At 41.8% G+C, this 22,281-nt stretch overlaps 1 protein-coding gene across 1 annotated transcript in view; it reads left to right on the forward strand.

Annotated features, from left to right (window-relative positions):
• NIPAL2 (NIPA like domain containing 2) overlaps window positions 1-18,329 on the forward strand; it is a 52,638-nt gene extending 34,309 nt beyond the window's left edge. The window contains exons 5-11 of the mRNA XM_062568552.1: window positions 855-976; window positions 7,786-7,882; window positions 12,044-12,179; window positions 14,593-14,681; window positions 16,395-16,458; window positions 17,794-17,888; window positions 18,235-18,329. Coding sequence (XP_062424536.1) covers window positions 855-976; window positions 7,786-7,882; window positions 12,044-12,179; window positions 14,593-14,681; window positions 16,395-16,458; window positions 17,794-17,888; window positions 18,235-18,329 — 698 coding nt within the window. The remainder of the gene's footprint in view (window positions 1-854; window positions 977-7,785; window positions 7,883-12,043; window positions 12,180-14,592; window positions 14,682-16,394; window positions 16,459-17,793; window positions 17,889-18,234) is intronic.
• The last annotated feature ends 3,952 nt before the right edge of the window (window positions 18,330-22,281 follow it).

Consider the following 22,281-nt stretch of genomic DNA (forward strand, 5'->3'; position numbering starts at 1 on the left):
GGATGTGCTTTGTTTTGTATTCCTAAGCCTTGTATTCCATACCGATATATAGGTTTGCCAAGAATTTTTAAGGATTACTTAAAAAAATTGATTAGCTAATATCTTCTTTAATCCAATACAGTTTATGAGCTCATGACCAGCTCACTTGTATCTAGATACCTCCGTGAACATCTGTGTTTGTCAGCTGGCTGTCCACAAGGCAGAACTTCCAGAGTTTTATTAAAAGCACAATAAGGCAAGTTTGACCTTGAAAAGGGGCCCCAGCAACCTGATGGCTGAACAGTCTCTTGCAATTCAACCTTTTAAAAACAGTTCATAGGTCTGCAAATACAACAGGGAGTGGCCAAAATGTTGGCTTCAGGGCAGCTTCACATAAGCATTGGACTGGAACATATCTATTACACTTAAAGTTTCCAGGGCAGGTTCATAGCTGATGTAGATCTCTGTGGTCACACTGACTTCAGAAGAGCTGTATGTATTTGCACTATTTAATGATCTAGCCGTCTACCTCAATAAACAACTTGTACATTCAGTTTAGGATGAGTTTATGTGATCTGCTTTGTGCCAATGAGAAATGCAGAGGACTGATTCTCCTTTGTCATGCCTTGTATTTTAGAATTGAGCATATCTGAAAACGTTTGAAAATTTGCTGAATTGGAGCCCTAATTCATGAGGTTTTACTGACAGCATTTTTCATACTTCCAGAATCCTTTAAGTGTTTATTAAAAATTATACTAGGTTATAAATTCAAATCTGATAAAATGGACTAAAATTTTCTGCTATAAGCTATTTCTAAATGAGCTGGAGAGCAAGGTCAGCCATGACTGTGTGTATTGCATGCCTTTTCTTTAAAGGAGGAACACTCACAGTAGCAGGAACATACTTGTTGGTGACTTTCACTCCAAATGTACACCAAGAGCTCACAGCGAAGAAAGTACAGAATTACTTAGTGAGTTGGCCTTTTGTGATATATGCGGTGAGTATCTAGTTCTTAAATCAGAATAACTAGGGTTCTTGGGCTTTTTGCAACATTATGAATTAGTGTCTGAAGCCTGCTCTGGAAGACAAATTGCTCCCTGTGTGGTTTTCATAGAGAGAACAAGTCCTTGGGTCACCCAGTCCCCAAGCTGAAAATCTGCTGAACCAAAAGATGTCTTTCAAGTTATGTGCCAAGGGAAAGTCACAGTTGTGCAAGACTGATGAGAAAGAAAAGATTTAGTTTTTTAGTGAACTTGAGGGATCAAGACTAAATATTGGCACTGGTTATGCTTGCTATGTATGTGTTCATGCCATACTCTCAGCACATACATCTGAATTATAGTGCTTTTCTGGAATGTGATAGAATTGTGCTTTTGAAAATTAATCTATGTATCTTTCTGGTCATGCTTTATTCTTCCTACCACTTTGCTTTATCCCCACATTGCTGAGCCTGACCAAAAGGAGCTTTGTATGGAGTAGAGATGTGGAGAGACTGCCTGCTTCACAGCCACTCGCTGTTAACCTGAACCAAAGTTTGAATTCAAATGCAAAAATACCGCTTTGATTAAAGTATCTGTATACAAACTACAAACCTCATCCTTCTTCTTTCATGCATCTAATCAGCATCATGATCAAGGCCAGAGTAAGTAGGAGGAATATTTCTCTCCCCCTAGAATGCTGAAAATTTGTTCCTTCAGCTGAATATAGAACATGCAGTATGCGAGCTTCAGAAATGTTACTTTTTCCCAACAAAGTGCCTCGCTTCGGCTACATTATTAGTGCCCAGGCTTTTCTCAGTAGGAAGTTCAGTTAGAAAGCTAAGCTTCCAGAGTAGACAGCTTAAGAAACTTAATTTTTGAGCAAGCCTGCAGGTATTGAATACACCTTTACTATTCATGATGCTACTGGTTAAGCAGAAAGTACAAGTTAGCACTAAAATGTATTAATTCTCATGCTCAATTTTTTATGCATTTTCAAAAATCTTGAAAGATACAGCTCAGTGGAATAAAGTAATGATCATGCTCCATACATCAAAACATGTACTTTCAGTCGGACAGTACAGAGGCTTCTGAAGGCCTCTCTAGGTTTTTTGGTTGTTGGTGGAAGTGGGGTAGGGGTGTGGTACTCACAAGATTTAACTTCAGCCTCAGCAAGAGCTTCAGCAAATCTCTGTAATCAGCAGAGAGAGGAACTCCTTTAGGACGTGGTTCAGGACAGAAGACTAAGGGGGTGCTGGAGGACCTTCTCTCTCCTAGTTAATGTCCCCTTTTACCATGCTGTTCCATCTGTAGATAATACAAAAAGCCCAGCATTTTAAATAGTGTTTTTAAATCACTGTGTCACCTTCTGTGTAGAGATGGTGGAGGGAGGAAGTTCTCCATTTACTCCTAGTGGCATCAGAAATTTCTGTGCCAGATGGTGTTTGAGATGGTGCCCAGAAGCCCACAGTTTCTCAAAACCAGTAGGTTGCTGGGAAATGGTTTTTCCTCACCTGAGGACATATTTGACTTTGTTTCTGGAAAAGGTCGTAAAAACACAGTTGAATGCCTAGGAAAACTGCTTTCTTCTTCCTAGGAGAGACTATAAGGAGGGGATAGGTAACTTTCTCCTCTACTCACTTTCTCCTCTTCTCACTTTCCCTGCACTCAGTCAGTATCCAATTCTGCATGTACAGTGTGGGCTACATGGAAGGACAGAGAAGTATGCAGGAAGTCTTGTTGACTCTATCGTCATTCAATACATTGCTTGATTTGTTCCTTCTGCTCCTTGGATTCATTTGTTTTGAGCTTCATGTCCAAAGAAGAAGAGGAAGGGGAAGGCTCGCCAAAAGACTCAGACACCAGCCTGATTAGCCTGGCATGCTGCTGGAAGTTAAGACAAACCCTGCAGTAAATATTCTCTTTCTGCAGGGAACTAGCTCTTCATATTTGTTTGTAAAATGCCTAGCACAGGTTAGCTGCTGAGATATAAAAAGCACAGCAGAAGCTGCTGAGTTTCCAGTATAAATATATATAGAGAGGAGACAGTACAGCAGTATAATGCAGTCCAACTTTCTAAAAGTAGCCCCGATGTAAGGTCTGCTGAGAAATATAAAGCCCCAACGGTACAAAGTGTTCTGTGTGGGTGATACACAGATCTCAGAGGAGGTCTGCAAAAAATAGCCTGAAGTTCCCACAGGAGGCAACTTTGAGTCACTTTCCGAGCCTTTGCAAGTAACATAATCATGTCTGAGCAAGAATGACTATCCTATCTTGTTTTTTTTCTCTTTCGCTTATGTGCATTGTTGGCCATTACAGAGGACATCAATTATAGATGAAGCTCTTAGGTTTCCCTAAACAGAAGAACATTGGATTGTTAATATATAATCTTTGTAAAATCAGGTTCAGAGAATTTCTATTTTTCCTTCAAAGTGCCTGGAAGACCTAGAAGAATGCTTCTGGTTCCTACGTTGCTGTTATGTCCTAGAGAAACAGTTGAGGGAGACTGTGGCATTTTGATCTGGTGCCTTCTGGTAATGTTTAGAAACATGGAAAACATTATGAATATAAAAATCTTGATGAGATGTAGGCATGAAGAGGCTTCAGTACAGATTAGTTGTAATAACAAAAATGATTGTAAGCAGGTCAACTTCCTTCCATCCTTCTAAACAGAATACATGAAGCAGAGTTAATCTAAACACTTCCCATTCCTAGAGTTTATATTTAACACTGCCACAGCTATCAGCAATAGGAGAGCACCATTTTGGGTAGTGCTCAGGACACAGTTGTAGGCTACAGCTGGGGCAACCCAGAAAGATGCCTTTCTGCATGGGATCCTGTTAGAACTACACACTCTGCTCGCAGTGACTCAGTGCCATGGCCTCTCCCTTGCCTGGTGACTAAAGGTGACCTGCTAGTGGGTCACCAAGTGGCAGAGAACCGTGGCACCACAAATACAGGAAGAATAGTTTGGCTGCTGGGGAGCATGAGGTGAGCGCTAATTGTTTGAATTTCATACTCAGTGTACAAGATTTGGCAGAGCTGAGCAAAGTTAAATGACGGACATCAAAAGCAAGCATCAGCTTTCTCTGCAGGTGTGTCCTCAGGACTGCCTGCCCTATAGGAGCACCACCACTGCTCTTACAGGCTTCCCAAGGAGGCCCCAGCCAAGCATACAGACCTGCCTGCCTCTTCCAGAGCCTGTTGTCAGGGACTCCTTTATGTTCCTTTGACAGTTTTTCTTGGCTGTTTACATTCAGAAGCAGGTTTTCTTGGTGGGTTGTTTGCTCTTAAGCAGAGAGAGACCACAGTGGAGTTTGGTGGTACCTCTTGCAAGAGAAGAGCTGATGACAGGGTGAAGTCTGATGGAGGGCTGATGCACGGAGACAGCAGCAGTAATATGGTTCAGTTGAGGTTGGTGGTGCTCAATGGTCCCTTCTGCTCTTGGAGATCATGGCAACATGCCAGAGCATGCAGCATGCTGGAGGTGGCATGAGACAGCATTTCAGCAGATCCAGCAGTGCCCTGGATGAGTTTCTCTGGGCCTGTTTTGTAGAAGATTATTCTTGTCTAGTTTGAAATCTAAGTGACCAGGAAGACGATGGTGCTTCCCTTTACGTGCTGTGATGGGATCTGTTAAGAATGTCCAGGTGACATAAAACAGGTTGATACCTGAAATACAGCTGCTGCATCCAGTAGGGCTGTCTCACAGGTTTATGCACATGGAGTGCAGTCTCTGTCCTGCTCTGTGACAACTGCTTAGGGGGTCTGGGAGAGGTGATGGGTACTTGAGTCACATGGCGGGGGAGTAGGTCCCACAGTGCTCTGTCACCCAGTGCTATGGCCCTGGCCCCAGCCTTGTATGCCCATTCTCAGCTGGTGCATCTTGGAAGAGGATACCTGTGAAACCTCTGGATTTCTTTCTTAGCCTAGGCACTTGTCCACACAGGGAATATTTATTTAGCACAGTTTTCTTCCCTTCTGTTAGCAACTGATCACTGTCAAAATAGCAACTGAAGCAATTTGAAGTCTGTTGTAGCTATAGACTGATAATCCCCTCTATCCCTAAAATGTGTTTGCCAGTGGTATGAACACAAAGCTGCTACCTTTATTTCTCTTCTCCTTGAGTTCCCTCAAGACACTGCTGTAGTTTTCCATGGGGAAGCCAGAATGGCATCACAAGTGTGCAGCTCCTAATATGATTCCTACCTTGTTTCCTAATTTAGACATGCCCACTGTTACAATGTTGAATAAACCTGAGGAAGCTGGTGAAGGTACTTTGTGCAAGACTGGAGCAAAAGCCTCTTTTATATCCTGTGGTGTCCCAGCTTTCACCTCTGGGTGCAAGCATGGTGGGAAGGGAAGTCATTATGAAGGGAGATGAGATCAACACTCCGAAACAGATTGTAAAGATCATTAGTCCAGAAATGCATTCGTTTAACTAACAGCAAAATGGTTTTTATATATGGCATGTTTACAGAAAATAGTATGCTTTTTAAAAATATTGTTATCATTGCTTTCTTTGTTGTTGTTTTTTTTTTGAGAAATGTGATATAAAAGCCAAATTTGTGTTATCAATAATATTCTGAGATGCAGTTGGTTTTTGGCTGTCTTTGGGAGCAAAGGATAATTATGAAGGTAAATCAAAAATTAATTAATGCATAACTATGTTCTGCTAATATTTTTGAACACTACTAAATTGGAGGATCATTAATATGGCAGAGAAATTTAGTAGCTGACTGTAACAGATAACTGCTTTCTTGGTATGCTCCTTCTCCAAAATGAGAAATTGGTTATGTTGCATTATATAACCACTGCTGCTAACTTTTCAGTGGTTTCTTTTGAAATTTTATCAGCTCAACACACAGATCTTTTTGATTCTGCTGCCTTACGGCTATTGTTTTTCTAAGAGTGGAGTGGCATTAAAAAACATGTAATAGTTACATGGTGACAGAACCAAAGAGGGAGAAATAAAATTTTTCTAGGACTTGTTTCTTTAGTAAAAAATTGAGAACAACCAGTTTCAGTAATGAGTTCAATCTCCTTTTCTGTCTTCTTTATTTTCCTCATTCAATTATATCCTGACATGCACAGCCTCTAAAGCTATTGGGCTTCTGAGCATCTCACAGCACAGAGATCCCCATCATACCCATTTCCTGCAGCTTCCTGGGCTTCATGAAAGCTTCTTTAGCTTTGGCAATTGTTGTTTTCTGTGGGTATAAGGGGGTTTGAGCTACTGCCTTATGCCCTGGGTAGGAGGGAGAATATCTGTGTTTTCAAGATGCTGAGGATGTAGACGCCCAGAGGTGGTTGGCAGGTACCAGTTGAGGTGGGAGGGAGCATGAGGGCAGAAGTCCAGCGGATTTTGCAGGAGGTCAGTCAGCTGCCTCCCTGCCCTCGTGGCTCTGGCCATGATTGGGTCCCCATTCCTGATACCTGGACTTTCCACAGTTGTATGTGACACTCGCAGGATGAGACCTGAGAGGACGCACAGAAGTCATCACATGTACAGGCCAACATCCAGAGTCATATGGAGGAGAAGGAGGAGGCCATGATCTTTCTGTCATGTGCAGATAGGTTGTCCTCAGCCTCTGCCTGCAGCTGGAGCAGTGTTGCTGTGGCGTGCCCTTGCCCCCTCAGCTTCCCACTTCCCAGGCATCACTGGCAAAAGTCACCTCAGCCACAGCTACAGGGGTAAGCATGGAAAGCAGCCACCGAGCCACAGTCGTAGAGCCATGGCTGCACTGCCTGAGTACCCACCTTGTCCTGGTCTTCATCAGGAGGGCTTTGAGGACCACAGCAGGACCCTGGTAGGATGCAGGCTGGAGACCTGCCTTCCTCTCTCTCAGTCACCTCTTTAGGTAAAATGAGAGTAGAGTGAATACAGCAGACGGGCTGCTGTCTGCCAGCCTGGCAGACTTTGTCGCTCCCTGGCACCACCTCACTTGTCTGCTTTTTCAGCCCAGAGCAGGGTCTAGTGGTGACTTCCATAGCTGGTAATAGCAGGGAGCATCTGCTGAGCCACCACACTGGCAAAAAGCAAGTTACTAAGGGAATCTGCAAGGAGACATATTAATAGCAATTCAGTATATTTAACTGTCAGTCATTGAACTGTCAGATGTTATTGAGGAAGCAAATTTGGACTGTGTACAGTGTAAGTAAAGCTGCATCAGCAACTGCAGATGTCCTGCAGCACGGTCTGCTAGCGTGTCACTGAGTTTTTCCAGGTACTCTTCTGACAGGTAGGCTGTGATTTGAGAACCACCATATGAAATAAATGTTTTTCCCTGTACTATGTGTGGCAGCAGGTTTGAACAAAAAAACAGCGTTAAAGATTTTTTTGGTTAGGGCCAGGGAGAAGGACAAATAGAGAGGCAAAAAGTGAGCTTGCATGTCACAGGGGTGGGCACTAGAAGAACCACCGCTAGGAGAGACAGCCATTCCTCCAGTTAAGTGCTTCCTTCTGTAGGGATTGTAAATACAGAGTTTCTATAATAATTATTTCTAGCAAACATGGGTAACTTTGCTGTCACATGAAAAAAGTCTTCTTAATGCTACCAGTGAGAAAATAGATGAGCAAAAATAAACAGTAAAGAAAGAATAAATGCTTAAAGTTAACTTTCTCTACAACACAAAAGATATATGAGAACAATTGTTTGATAACTCAGGTGATTGGTGATAAGGTTACTTTTTAGTCAAAGAAGCTTAACAGAGTAATTCTCCTTTGAACTCTTAGAGCAGAGTAGATGAATATGACATCTCAAAGACTTAGAATGAAGTATTTATTATGCAATTAAACAGCTCTAACTTTCTTCCTTTTTACTTCCAGATTTTAGAAATAATCATATTCTGCATTCTCCTCTATTTTTACAAAAGAAAGGCTGTGAAGCACATTGTGGTTTTGTTAATGATGGTAGCGCTACTAGGTAAGAACTTATTATTCACTTTAATTGATAATTCCTTGCTTTATAATTCCTTGTCACTCTTGCCTGCTAGTTCAGATCAGGGCCATTTTCAAAGTTGTGTGCTGAAGGAGAATCCTTAAAACAATTATATGATTTTACTGTGGCCCCTTTTTGAAGAGAAAAGCCAATTATCAAACATCGTTTCTATGCTTATTGCTAGGACTGTTTCCTTTTACAGATCTTCTTAAATGAGTATGCTGTTGAAGCCTTTTAAAATAACACTTTATGTTTAGATCCTAGGATTGAAGATTACTGAGTCTGTTTGATATGTTGTTTGGAAAGCAGGCTAGCTGTGAAAATCAGTACTTTAAAACAGAGCAACTGAAGACTCTGTAAAGATATGCAGTGCTACAGTGTGACTGTCTAGAAACTTTTCCTTGAATTACCTATGCCTGTCTGCATATGCAACTTCTTGTGCTTCACCATCTTTTCAGAGGCATAACAAGAATTCAGTGGGCTAATGAAGCTTGTGTTGCTGTCAGAAAATAATCAATATCTAGAGAAACAAGGAAGATCATTTTCTCAGGCAGCTTCAAATAAAGTCAGATTTGAACCAATTTTGAAAAAAGGCAGGAGATTATCTGTAAAGTTCTACTGCTTGCAGGTATATATTAAGAATTTGTTACCATTCCACATCTTTTGCCATCTTTGTCATCTCAGTTCTCCACAGAAACCCTCATGGGACACCATCTTTCTCTGACTGAGATGAAAGGGGCTGAAACTGTGCCACTGAAATCAATCTAATTTCTGTTGAGTACGGTGGGTACATGTATCAGCTTGCAAAGACTTACAAAACATGTTTATGATGGAGCTGGTCAGAAACATTTCGATAAAACAGAGTTTCAGTGGAATTTGCTAGTTTCACAATTTGGATTTAATTGAATGTGAAAAACCCTCATAGATTTGTTAGTTGGACTCCACCAGATCCTTGCCCTGTTTCTTATCCAGCTAATAAGCTCAGACTTTCATATCTACCATTTCAGGACAGTTCAACCACTTAAATTCCTTGGTGTCAGGGTCTGTTAGCTTTTAGAGATTTCCATACTCTCCACATGAGAAAGAGATTTAAGAGTCCCCAGAATCTTGTGTCTAAGTGTTTGACTGCTCTTGGTTTGCAGGAGACTGTAGGATGTGCAAGTTCAACCAAGTCTCAGATCCTCATGTGGAGCTTTGAGAGAGCTCACCTGAACTGGTCCCAGATCCTGGCTCTGCCACCAGGAGCAGGAAAAGCTGAGTGCTCCTGAGAAATTCCAGGCTTCTTGCTGTAAGGTGGAAAGCCTAGAGATGCCGGGATGGGTTTCCACTCCTAACTGCTGCACTTCTGGGCAGACTCACTGGGAGGGCTGCATCGGTCTACAGTATACCCACAGTCTGAGGGAGCTCAGCAGTCTGGCTGCACAGGCTGGGCTGCGAGTTTCGCCATGGAGCCTGGATATCCTTCGTGGCAAAGAGACGTGTGGGGTGCTCCAAACCCTTGGATTCCCCAGCAGGAACTAACAGTATTTGGTGGTCTTGTTGAAATCAACCAAAAAGCCACAATTTCAGTTAGTGGCTGCTGAGGTTTTGGTGAGCATATGCAGCTTCAGCAATAATGTGTCATTATTTCTGCTCTATTAAAAAAGACACAAACAAATAAATTCCGCTTCACAGGAACTTTTGAAATACTGACATCTGCCTTGAGCAGGAAATACAGAACTGTGGCTGGCTCCAGTTCCTGCAGCTGTCCTGGTGCCTGGCAGCCCCCCACAAAATACCTTTAGTCCTCTATTTGGTCTCTGACCCTTCTGCTGAGCAAAGTCTTGGGGAGCTTTGCTGGTTCACCAGGGCTGAGAGAAGGCCCAGCAGCTTTGCTCTCTACTGTCTAACATATTAACAGCCCTCAAAGGTCCATGGCTACATGACCAGTGGCCAAGGTTTGGGGGCTCTGTGCAGAAAATTCTCTGTGACAGCTTGTGGAGGAGAATTTCTGCCTTTTCTAATATCTGCACTGATAAGTTCCTGGAAGAGAGTTCATACAGATATAAATGAAATGTAGAAAAGCTTTTCTAAAAAGGATGCAATCCTTGTGTTTCAGTGGATACAATAAGATCTATTTTCATTATAAAGAAAATATGGAAGTGATCATAAAAATCTGTAAACATTTTGCTTTGTACAAACCTGCAAGTTGATTTTGTGAGAATTATTTTACCTTGTGTATATATTGGGAGTTATCATAAATTTCAAGGAAAAAATTCAGATTAAAGTGGGATTTTTGAGTTTCCTGCTCTAATAGCTGGACAGTGACATCATTTGTCACATGTGCTTAGGGAGGTAATTTCATCAGAGGTAGCAAAACCATTTCCTAGGTTTCAAAAACTATGCTTTCTTTTCTGATCTGTTAAAATTGTAGGGGATGGAAACTGCCCTATCATCAGAAACAATTCTTCTGAAATCTTTGTGCTCAGCTGGACAATTCAAAATACCAGTTTTTACTTGTAATTATTATTTTAAGATAATAATTCCACTATCTTACACTGCAACTCTCAGTCATTATGTAGGCCACTTGTTGGGTTTTGAGGGTATATTTTGGCTTTTCTCATATCATTAGCATCACTACAGTTCAGAATTTGGCATACTCTGCTCACTTTGAGGACTGTTTTGTTGAACAACTCCACCTATTTCAATTATGGCACAAGAAGTGAAATGCTGACAATGAGCAAAGGTTGTCATTAAAGCAGTATTTCATGACTGTGAACAGGATCCTCATGAGGTGCATGTAGTTCTTAAACTCCCTCTGAACTTTTGGAACAACTACAAGAAAAATGCTTGGAATCAAATCCCCAGACCTGAATCCTTCCTTCTTACCCCACCTTTCTCCCATTCCTCTTTGGAAAATGCAGATCTCCTTGCCAATCTGAATTTTGCATCTATATTAGGATGAATCAGAAAACTGAGACCGAACAACACTCCTAAGCTCTGGAAGAAGGTGGATCCCAGCTGAGGGATTTTGTTCCTGATGATTAATTACCTTTCTTTTAAGGTCATCTCTACACTCTGACTCCTCTTATTTTTACTTTGTTTTGAATTTGTTACATTTTACTTGAGTAATTACAATCTACTTAGATTAGATTCAACATACGAAGAGCACACTCCAAAAGGAAATCTAGTTGAACTAGATTCATAGTTGAACTGTCAGCCTCTTTTCTAAATGATGTGTGTTGTAAGACTTCTCTGGACTGGCAACATATATGAAAATCTTTGCCTGCTGTCTTTTAAACAAGACTCCTTTTTGATGATGGAATAACAATAGCTAAATGGATTGAAAATGCACTCTTAAATATTCTGTTTGTTAGCTAAACCCAGTTGTGATTTGAAGAGCCTGGCCCCTGGGAAGACACAGACCCCTATGTTAGTTGCCTTGACTATGTTTATAGCTCATGGGGAGAGATGGTGCCTTGTGATGGGACCCAAAGGCTCAACTCTGCTGGCTTTCACCAGCTCCTTGCTCAGCAAAGAAATCCTGAGGATGAAGGGTTGTTTTAAACCTTTAGGGTGCTCACATGGAGGCTGCTGAGGAGATGTCCAGCAGCTTTGAGCAGATAATGAGATGCCTCTGTCCCTCTCCTGAATAATACAAAATGGGCTCCAAATTAGCAGCTGGGGCTAAATAAAGCCTGTCTGGAAGGCGTAGAGACTGCGTTCCCATTCAGCCTGATAGTTCAGTGTCTAGGGCATATGTCCAAAAGTGGGAAATGGATTCAGCTCTTTCCTCAGCCTAAGTTCAGCCTCTCTCATACACAAACATACCCACAGAGTCCTACCTTGCAGGATTTTATGAAATAGACTCCAACCTGAAAATGGGGAAATCCTGGATAGATGTAGGGTTGCAGACCTCAATGCCAAAAGAACTTCAAAGCAAAACAATAAAGTATGCACAGAGTTAATGTCACTCTGAGCTTAGGCAGCAGCATAGCAAGGGTTTATAAATTCATGTGTTTTGGTTTAGGTATTGAAACTCTACTTCGGTCTCTTTTCAGATGAGAGAGTCCTTTGGATGTGACCTGGCACATCATCCTCCCTCGCTGATGCTCCAAGGCACTTGCTGTGGATGCTGCCCTGCTAATTTCTCCCTTTCTCTTTCAGCATCCCTGACAGTCATTGCTGTAAAGGCTGTGGCCGGCATGATAACATGCTCTGTGAAGGGTAAAATGCAGCTTACTTATCCTGTTTTCTATATCATGTGCATTTTAATGGCAGCTACTTGTGCTTTCCAAGTCAAGTAAGTTTCTACTAATCTACTGACCTTCATACCCATTTATCTGTCAGTTTTGTTCTGTACTGCTATTGACTCTAGATATAAATTACAGTTAAATGCAATAAATTCCTAGCAGAGTCTTGACAGATGCATGAATTGTCTGCAGTTGATTATATAGTTTATTTAGACTTTTATTTCTCAGTTTGTAATTGATTAATTACACAAGGTGCTACCTGCTTTCATTATCAACTCATTTTGTCAAATTCAATTTTAGTTTTGCCGTAAGTTTTGAACTTACTAAAAGAAACTTATGTTCCTGTTGCTTTTTGCAGATACTTTTAAAGATCTTCATTGCTAAATAATCAAATGGCCATATATACCCTCACTGCACACCTCTTTTTCCTGGCTTATGTCACACATCAGGCTGAAGAAAAGAGTTTACCCCTAGTTTCTCCCCATTTCTTTTAAATGCCCATTGAGCTTTGTTACCCTTGGCTCTTTAGGAAACAGTTAACTTTTGGTGAGCAGGGTTTTCCCTGCTGGCCTCTAGCCTGCTAAGTGATTGTTTCATGCTGCCTTTGCAGATTGCTGCGGGTGGCAGCATGGTAAAATATTGCTTGCAGCTGAACGGAGAGTCCGTTCCCTTCATGCCGGTCCCTCTGCTTCAGGTGCTGATAGCATCATTCAGTAATCTCATCTAGACTGCTCCAGTGTGAGTCTGAGTGTTTACTTGCATGATTATTTTCCGGTAAAAGAGCCAACCCAGCTTTCTCGTGGCAGGACATATCATTCCCATGTGGACTCAGGAAGTCCATGCGTTATTATGCAGTGACTCTCCATGGCTGACTCAGGAACTCCCTTGCAAGAGATTAGAGAGTGATTTACATCCAGCTTGTCTTCACTGGAAGAACAGCTCAGGCCATTTAAAATAGGAAATAAAAGTTTAGTAAATAGGAAGCTCCCAAATTAACCTCTCCTTCTTGCCAGGTTTTCTTTTCTTTCTTTCTTTTGCTGGGTCAGAATTAGAACAGAAGTGAGATGTGCCTGTTTCATTCCCTGGGCTCATTGTCTCCTCCTCTCTTCTCCTCTCTTCCTCTCTTTTCCATTGGCCACATTTTCTATAGGAGATAGTGCTTTCAGTCTAGATTTTTCACTTAAACTTTTTTTCTCTCTTGTTTTATCTAACTGTCATGTGTTAGCTCAGAATAGCCTGTTCTGCAACATCCTCCCGGATTCAATGCTAGGCCTTAGTATCACTGTTTTAGTCCCTGTGACCAAGTTTGTTGCAAATGGGAGAAAATAATGAGGTGTTTTCAATGACTTCAAAATCCTGACTATCCTGTGGATATGTAGGATTTCTTTATTTTTAAAGCACCATGGAGACTGTTCAACGGTCGCTAAAATAACCATGCAATTACTTTAATGGCTAAAACAGATCCAAGCTTGGATTTTTACTGTTCACATATATTGTACCAGTGAAGCATTTAAACATGGTTCTTTTTATAGGTTTTGAATACACTCTGCGGTCTCTTGATTTTTCTCTTTCTGTTTGAAATACATTGTTAGTATAACACAGTATCTGCTCGTGCATCCCAGGGTTCACGCTCATGATTCATCACCTTATGGGGAGAGCTGATAGCACAGTTTTCCTTACAATTGGGTTCATTTGCTTTTTTCATCAGTTGATGCAGACCTCGAGGGCTGCTCCATGACCTGCTCACCAACATCTTGGTCCTGCGGGTTCATGTGCAGTGTATCCTTGTGTGGTCCTGCATCTTGCTGAGATCCTGGTGAGGTTTTGTGTTGCCTTTCTGAGAAGCACAACACAGATCTTCTAGCTCAGGGATCACAGGCTTGGAGTCACCTTTCTGGACTCTCCTGGCAAGACAGAGTATGACCCACATAAGCTGGGGTGTGATGGCACGGATAAACATACAAATGTGTATTTTAACTGAGTAGAGCCGCAGCAGCAAAGAGGCAGCAATGTGGACTTCAGCAAAGTGGAACTGTTCCTACATCGACTCACATGCTTAACCATGCTGGAAATACACCCTTACATGACCTGTTTAAATTAGAGTAACTTGCTTGCAAGCCACACAGCTTCCAAGAACTGATGCAGACCAAAGGCAGTGACACCCTAGTATCCTTTTCCTTATCTGTGGCAAACAACATTTTTCCTGTGGGGTGTCAGTAGGGACTTTCAAATGGCAGCCAATGGCTAGAGGAATCTTCTCCAATCTTCTGGCTGTGTCCTATTTGTACTCTGCAGAGTCGAACCCAACAGGCAAATTCAATAGTTACCATTTGTCCAGGGCTTTTTGGTATTGTGGTAATAAACAGTCAGACTTATTATTAAACTTACATTAAATTGCATAGACTTTCTTGAAGTGGAAAGAACTTCCTGTAGCTACGAGGTGCAGTAAGTCTTGTCTTCCAGGTTCTTGAATCAAGCAATGGAGCTGTACGAAGTGACAGCAGTTGTGCCTGTTAATTTTGCGTTCTCCACAGCCAGTGCCATCATTTCAGGTTTGTTTCTGGCCTTCTGTCTCTACAGAATGATTTTCTAAGGATCAAGCTTGAATTACCACCTTTGATAGGAACACAAACCAGTCATGTTTGTTTCCACCAGAAGAACTTTTTCTTATTTGACAGGTGTTTAAGTTCTGAAAATGAGCAAGTTCATAACCTTTGAAGCAAAATAAAAACAATCAAATTCTAGCTTTTGATATGTAGAGTTTACTGTGCCTTGCTGGCTTACTGGAAATACCTGCATTTGTCCTAGCTTCATTTTGACATCCAGTAAATGCATTCACCATGTGCACACCAGCCTCTCCATATCCAAACTGGTAGGGTAATTTTAACAGCCTGGCAAACTACTCAAATTACAACCAGCTGTGTTTCATAGTAGTTAGTGTATATTCAGTTTCAGAAGGCGGAATTCTAGTTTAAGTGAAGGAAATAAAATGACTCTGAAGACCTTTTAAGCATTTAACATTTTATTCTGGGTGAGAACTTTGAACTCAGTGTTGTTAAAGAGCGACTGCAGATCTTGGAAACGGTGCACAGTGTAAGAACATGAGCAGGGAGGAGGACTAAGATGCTGTATCAGCAATGAGCCGAAATGATCCTGTTGTTATAACATTTATGACTCATTTTAACACACACTAGGGGCTTTCCTGTCATTGCTGTGCAGGAGTTTCTCATGCAGAGCTGCCATTAATGAGAAGGGGAGTTAGCTTCATGCACAGATTGCCTCAGCACCTGTGTTAGAGGAGACCTACACTTTGTGACTGAGAGGAGACTTTGGCCAAGAGGGGGTTGCATTCTTGTGACCATATGGAGAATTTGGCCTTGTGCCTCCTAAAAAGATCAAGTACCTATTCAGGAACAGCTTAATAGCTTTGAGACTGGATACACATGCATTTGCACCAGGTTAGTTAAACCAGCATAGGGCTCAGAAGAACGAGCTCTGCTGAATCTTGCTGGGGTACTTGCAGAAGGTACCTTCTTTAGTTATTCCCCCATCCCTAGTTGCAGCCTTTGAAGATACATTCACCCTTCATTTGCTCCAGTTCACACTCCGATATTTCTAAGCAAAACTATGCTCCTCAGCGGTTTAAAGCTCACACATTTGGCTGTGAATTGGGGCAGCTGAGATCCAGATATGCATCTGGTTCTGTCACCACCACTGCAGAAGTGCTAATTCCTAGAGAAGGGGTGACCAGAAAGAGTTAGTGATCTTTTCAGCCAAAAAGATTTGGCAAACTTGTCTGCTGGAGCCTTTAACTCAGTATAAATATCAGGGACACTGCTAGTTATCTAAAACCTGTTCCTAATTGGCGTTAAGATGGCCTGTTGGAGTGGCTTAACTAAATCCGTGAAAAAAACTGTTAGCTGTACTGGTATGACTCTGCTGGTGAATAAGACCTTGAGTCTGACCTGCATAAAAATTGTGTTGCTGACAATGCAAAAGATACCTGCATCTGTGCAGTTAATAACAGCAAGTGCTCCAACTTGATAAACTAAATCTTCTCCAGTTCCATACAGTATCCTGAGAAAGCCTACAAAACAGAATATGGACAGATAATGTGAACCCCCTCATAATGTGTATTAATACCATATTTGAGATTTTTTTTTTGCTCCATTTGAGCATGACACTGCTCCTGACCCTCCCAGCTGTAATTCATATCACTTGGAATCCAGTCAAGATCTGCAATTCTTGTTTCTGTCACATTCCAGGGGTCATATTTTATCAGGAATTCCAAAGTGCAGCTTTGCTGAGCGTGTTCATGTTTCTGTTCGGGTAAGTGTATCGGCTGAAAATCTGCACTAAAGCTTGTATTGAAACAACATTGCTTTGTGGAGTGCCTTCTTTTCTCAGTAAGAAGAAACCCGTCTTGTTATTAAAGTATTATGGAATAGCCATTACAGTAGGATAAAAAACATTAAAGGAAAGATTAATATCAGTGCTTTGGGGGTTTGGAGGTCTGTTTTTGAATCCAAATATGTAAAAATGTGAGACACTTATGAACTACTAATCCCACGATGGAATGAAAAACTAGCAGCATGTGTTCCTCCTGCAGGAAGGACAGATCGCTGCTCTCCTCCAAAGATCATGTTATAGAGGAGACTTTTATGACTGCGAGAAATATCCTTCCATGTTACCTTCCACTTGCGTGCCCGGCTGTTCTCTGCTACCATTAGCTGTGGGCAAATACATGAGTTGCTTGCCTGCAAGGCAGTACTATAACACTTCTCCCCCATCTCCTTGTGCTCAGGAAGACATGGCACGCCTGTTGAAAAGTTCAGAGCATGCTAAGAAGCTGCTAACAGTAAATGTTTGAAGAAATGCAGTCGAAGTTCCAAGCAAGAGCAGAAATCTTCTAATGGCCGCCAACATAGTAACAGTTCAGGGGACAGGGAAAAGTTATTTGATAGTGGGCATGTGATAGCTAAATGCATCTCCCCAAAGTCTTGGTCATGTATCTTCTCACTGTTGTCAAATAAATGGGACTGACAACTACAGACATCTTCTTCCCCTGCAGTCAGACTGCAGTAGATGCACAGAACTGCTGTTTTTTGACCGCAATAAAAGCAACAGAAAATGGAGATGAGCAAATTCAATCCATGTATCTGGCAGGCTGGAAGTAGTGACTGTGTGTCCAACATAGAGCGCACAGATTTATCCAAGCATAGCAGTTTCTCATTGCTCCTGGCTTACAGCTTGCCCCTGAGACACACAGTCAAATGAGAAAAACAACAGAGATGCTGACTGTCTATAATGAGACCGAGTTGCTAATGAGATGGGAAATGTAAAACGCTAGTTCAGACACTCTGTGAAGATGTGCTCAAGGATTCAAATGTTGTGGTCTCACGCCCACAGACATTTGGTTCCTATGTCATGGAAAGTGTAATTTTGTTTGCAGAGCCCTTGGTACTGATAGTAAAGCTTCAGGAGGCAAAAACTAGACTGATAGGGAGCCCGATCTGAATTATAGAGCTGCCAGGAACCAAAGTTTCTTTACTTATAAGCTGAGCAGCTCAGGTTTGGAAGTCCTTGAAAAAGAAATATGGAAAGAAATCCTCATCTCAGATGCAATTATTGTCCCTGATTATACTATGTCACTGTTTTTTGCAGGTGTCTCCTTTCTTTTCTTGGTGTATTTTTAATTACAAGAAATAGAAAAGAGGAACATTTACAAATTCCTTATATTGACTGTGGACATATTCCTGGTAAGTAGAGGTCTTTTTTCTTTTCTTTTTTTTTTTTTTTTTTTTTTTCCTGTCTCTCTGTTTAAAAATGCGATATCAGATAATGGGATGACCTGGCAGAGTTGAGTCAGGAATGTTCTCTAATCATATTTAATACATACACTGTTCCCTTAATTTCTATTCTTGTTCCCAAAAGATTTTTCAAAGAATTTTTCAGACTTTTTCCAAGCTATTGTTACAACTAGTCAAGCGAAAACAATGATTATTGGAACAAAGAATGTTTAAAAGATGTATTGGTGAGGCATTTGTTTTATTAAAATTTTTCATAGAGTTGTTGTTTTTCCATGTCCTCACCCCCATTCCTTAGGACAAAAAGTGACAGGCAAAGTACAGCCAGATTCTTGCCGTTTGTGCTATGGCACTTTGAGGAACAAAGATGACTTGGGGAAACCTCAAAGCTGAAAGAGGAGAAAGCCCTTTACTCTCCAGTTAACAGGAAGAACACCACTGGAACAAGGACCAGGAGCACCTCTTCGTTGGGCATATTCAAGCATCTACAGTATTCCTGTATGTTGATGTGTCATAGTGTTATTTAATCCTACTTAATTCATCCCGTCTGTCCCAAGTGCATTACGAAGATAAAGGAAGCTTTAAGAAGAATTAAATAAGCATTAACAAAACTGAACATGCTCCTGCCATAAATGCCTCTTAGTGATGATTTGGAGCTATTTTTAGTTTTAATTGCCTAGAAATGCAAATAGGCATATAACAGGATTTTTAAAATTTGCTTTTGAAAACCCCCAGATATGCATAGATGCTTGAAGACAAAGATGGGAAATTATGAAGATTTCCTTAAGTGTCTTAAGGTTTTTTGCGGTGTGTCTAATACTTTTAAAAACTTCATCCTTTCTGTTTAGCAGTCAGTAACGGTGTGCACCTATGCAGCATACACCAACACGGCTGCACAATGTATTCCAGTTTACGTGCCGTGGGGAAGTCCTGCTTCGTCAGGCTCATTTCCTTTTCTTCGAGGCAATGCAGAGCAGCGTGCGAAGGGGGAAGGACGAGCGCGTTCACCACGAACGTAGGCGCCCGCGCCGGGAGGTGCCTTAGCCAAGGACGCACGCCCCGGCTGGCCTGCAGGAACCAGGCAGGGCGCTCGGGACCAGGGCTCAGCACTAGCCTTGACGCCTCGGACAAAATCCCGCTTTTTGACTGGGCTTAGCCAGCAGTCCTGGGCGCAGGCCAGGCGCGGGGTGCGTTTTGTTTCAGCAGGGGACGCCGGATAGACACCTCCATGCTCTGCAAGCAATTACTTCATTTGAAAGTAAGCGCGGCAGAAGAGCAGCGAGGTGGTTTGGTTGCAAACGCTACGGAGCACCCGCAGAACTGAGCTTCTTCTTCAGCGCCCGTGTCCCGACAGCAGGCCTCCGGGCATTGTGAATTTGCTTTTTGACTTGGATCTTTTCCAGCTGGCACAGGACAAGATTCAGCGTCTGCACCTTACCAGCTGCCCGGTCATGGCCTTCCTCTCCCCTCTTGCAGTTTAAGGGAAGCAGAAGTTCGAGTTTCTAAAGCTTAAAGTAAAAAATGCAGAGTTTTTTGGTATGCTTTCTCCAGGGAATAAAGGCATGCCTCCATCTTTCTTTTGCAGCTCAGATTTAAGCCACTTTCTAATTCTCAAGTGAAAGTGTGTGCTCAAGATGGAAACGGAAGGCTTACAATTTTTCTTTCTATGACCTAGCAAACGGGAGGATGAAAGGATTTGTTCTCGTTTCTTTTTTAAATCATTGGTCTTGGGCATCTTTCTGAAATTTGTTTGCATGATTTGGAAGGGCTGGAAGAGACACTAAGGGTTATACTAAGGTATATTAAGGTATAGGATTTTCTCTTTAAAGTAGGAAATCAAGCACAAAAATCTATCACAAAAGCTATTATTTATTTTAAACTAGTGAAATTCTTCTTGAATGATACTTTTTTTCTCACAGTGGGTTTATACAAATATTTGATGGATTAAAATATTTTCTGTAAACCTGAATGTAATTTAAATTAATTTATGGAGCAAAACTCCAGCAGGAATTATGTGCAATTAAAAGTTGTCATTTGGCATGATTTTGAGATGGGACACGTTCCAGTTAATGCATTATAGGGACAGAAAACTCTGTGATGGGATTTCATTATTGCTATACAAAAAAAAGAGGACATGTTTTCTTTTAAGAATCAACTTCTAATCAATGTAATTTTCAGATTGTGCTTGCGATATTTAGGTTGCAAACACCACAGACAAATGCTTGATAAAAAAGAAAATCCCTTTCACCGGAATACAAAAATGTCCCTGAAACCCTTTTCTTTAATAGTGAGGTTTTTTGCTTGCTGTGTTTTTCTTGACACCAAAAATCTGGGCCAGATAAAAGCTGTGAAACTTGCACCTGCAAACTGAAATTTCTTGAGTAGATACTCTATGGAATCTGAGGAAATAAAAATAAATGAAGGCGTGGTGGACAGTCAGCACCTCGCGTGATCCCCGCAGGCTCCAGTTTGGGATTTTGTTAGACCAGAACCAGCCGGACTCATTTAGTGCTTGTTCTACTGCTGATGCATGCTGCAGAAAAAGATGAAGTATTAACTGGCCACGGGCCTGGAAATGGGAACTTTGGAGGAGAGCTAGGCAATTTATTTTTTGCCATAAAAATATCAGGTTGCCTTTGCCAAATGGTTTCAGCTGGCAAAAAGTAAATTAATCTGGGACTGGATTCCCACATCTGCCAGTGACAGGGGCCTGGCGTTAACCTGGGAGGCTTATTGCCTGCTCCTCACTATGGCCCGGCTCAGGTTTTGTGTGCAAGGCTCACCTAAAACCATAGGAGAAAGGTCAGAGTCTACAGGAGCATCTCTGAAGAGTGGTTGAAAGAGCTTCTCTCATCTGAAGCTCTGGTTTCATGAACTTGATGAGCTGTTTGAACAGCTCAGTGCTGCTGAAAGTGTCACCCTCTTTCCCCTGGCTGCAAGGTCCTGTACGGCCTGTGGCTCTCTGTGAGCCACTAACCCTGCAGAAACCATCTGCTGTATTTTTCTTCCTGGGTTTGCCCTGGAAGGTTAGTGAGTGGAGCTGGCCCATGGGAGGGTCTAGCTGGAGCATGTGGTGGAAAGCACAGGAAAAAGAAGGGAGAGAGTGAGACTTTTCTCCTTTAGCAGGGGCAACTATTACATTAGCTCCCCCTGCTCCTGAGGAGCTGCACCGTACCACTCACATCCTGGTAAGTTCACTCCTCATGTGCCAGCATGTCCCAAATGCAGCGGTTACTAGCTTAGGTTTTAGAAGTGCTCAGGTTTTAAGTGTCTGACTTCTGAAGCAAAAACCGGGGCCAGGCTTGCTGTGCTATGCATGGTAAGAGTTGGGTGACTCTACCAGGGACAGAGATAGGCAGCCTGTGGCATGAGGAACACCCTAAGGTCACGCAGGAGGTAGATATGTGTCTAATGATACAGCTTGTTCTAAGAACTGTTTTTTTTTTTTTTCTTTCCAATGATTGTTTGCTATGAAGTGTTGGAAGGACAGACTGGGATCAAAAGCCCTTGGCTCTGGTCTGAAAATGGTCTTCCCTTGTTAGTGAGCTCTCCTTCCAACCCACTTTTTGCAGGGAAGCTGGCTGCTTTCATAGAAAAATATTGACGGTGATAAACCTGGGGTGCACGTGATTAGATTGACCTGTCTTCCAGTTTACACTTTTGTTACTGTCTTCTGAGGCTCAGCCTTTTTCTTGTTTAAATGTTTTGGATTTTTGTTGCCTTTGGAGAAATCAGCTGGGCTGACTTACTGACTAGTCCAAAGGAGATACAGGTTAATTGCATTAATTATTACTGGAGGACCAACTTGAAAGATTTACAACTGAGGCCAACCAAGGAGAAAAGAGCAAATAAAAATGTAGTTCTCTGGATTCTCAGGAGTTTTAGAACTCCTGAGCTTGCTACGTGCCTGAGATCCGGGACAGAATCGGAGACATCAGTGAATACATAGTAGTAACATTTGTTTTGGTATGTATTTGTAATTTGTTGGGCTTTTTTAAATTTTAGAAATGCCTTTTCTCTGCTTAGAGAAGGACAGAAGAAAGTAAGATACTCTTTTGGCAGATGGGAGATGTTTTGACCTTTTGAAGCTGAGAGAAGTTTAGAAGGCACCTGACACGTTCCCTGGTTAAAGTAGTCATTAAGCTGTATCATAGTGGAGGGCAGCACTGGCAGATTTATCACTACATGCTGAGCAGTCATGACTACTTAGAAAGGCTCTTTGTCCTCTTGTTGTATATTAAATCTGCTCAGAGCACTTGTACCTGGTCTGGAAACCGTGAGCATCCGACTGATGTCTCTTTGGAGTTTTTTGTCTCCCATGCAGAGCTCTTGTTAGGTCCTCTCT

Source organism: Rhea pennata, chromosome 2 (assembly GCF_028389875.1).
Source record: "Rhea pennata isolate bPtePen1 chromosome 2, bPtePen1.pri, whole genome shotgun sequence".
NCBI lineage: Eukaryota > Metazoa > Chordata > Aves > Rheiformes > Rheidae > Rhea > Rhea pennata.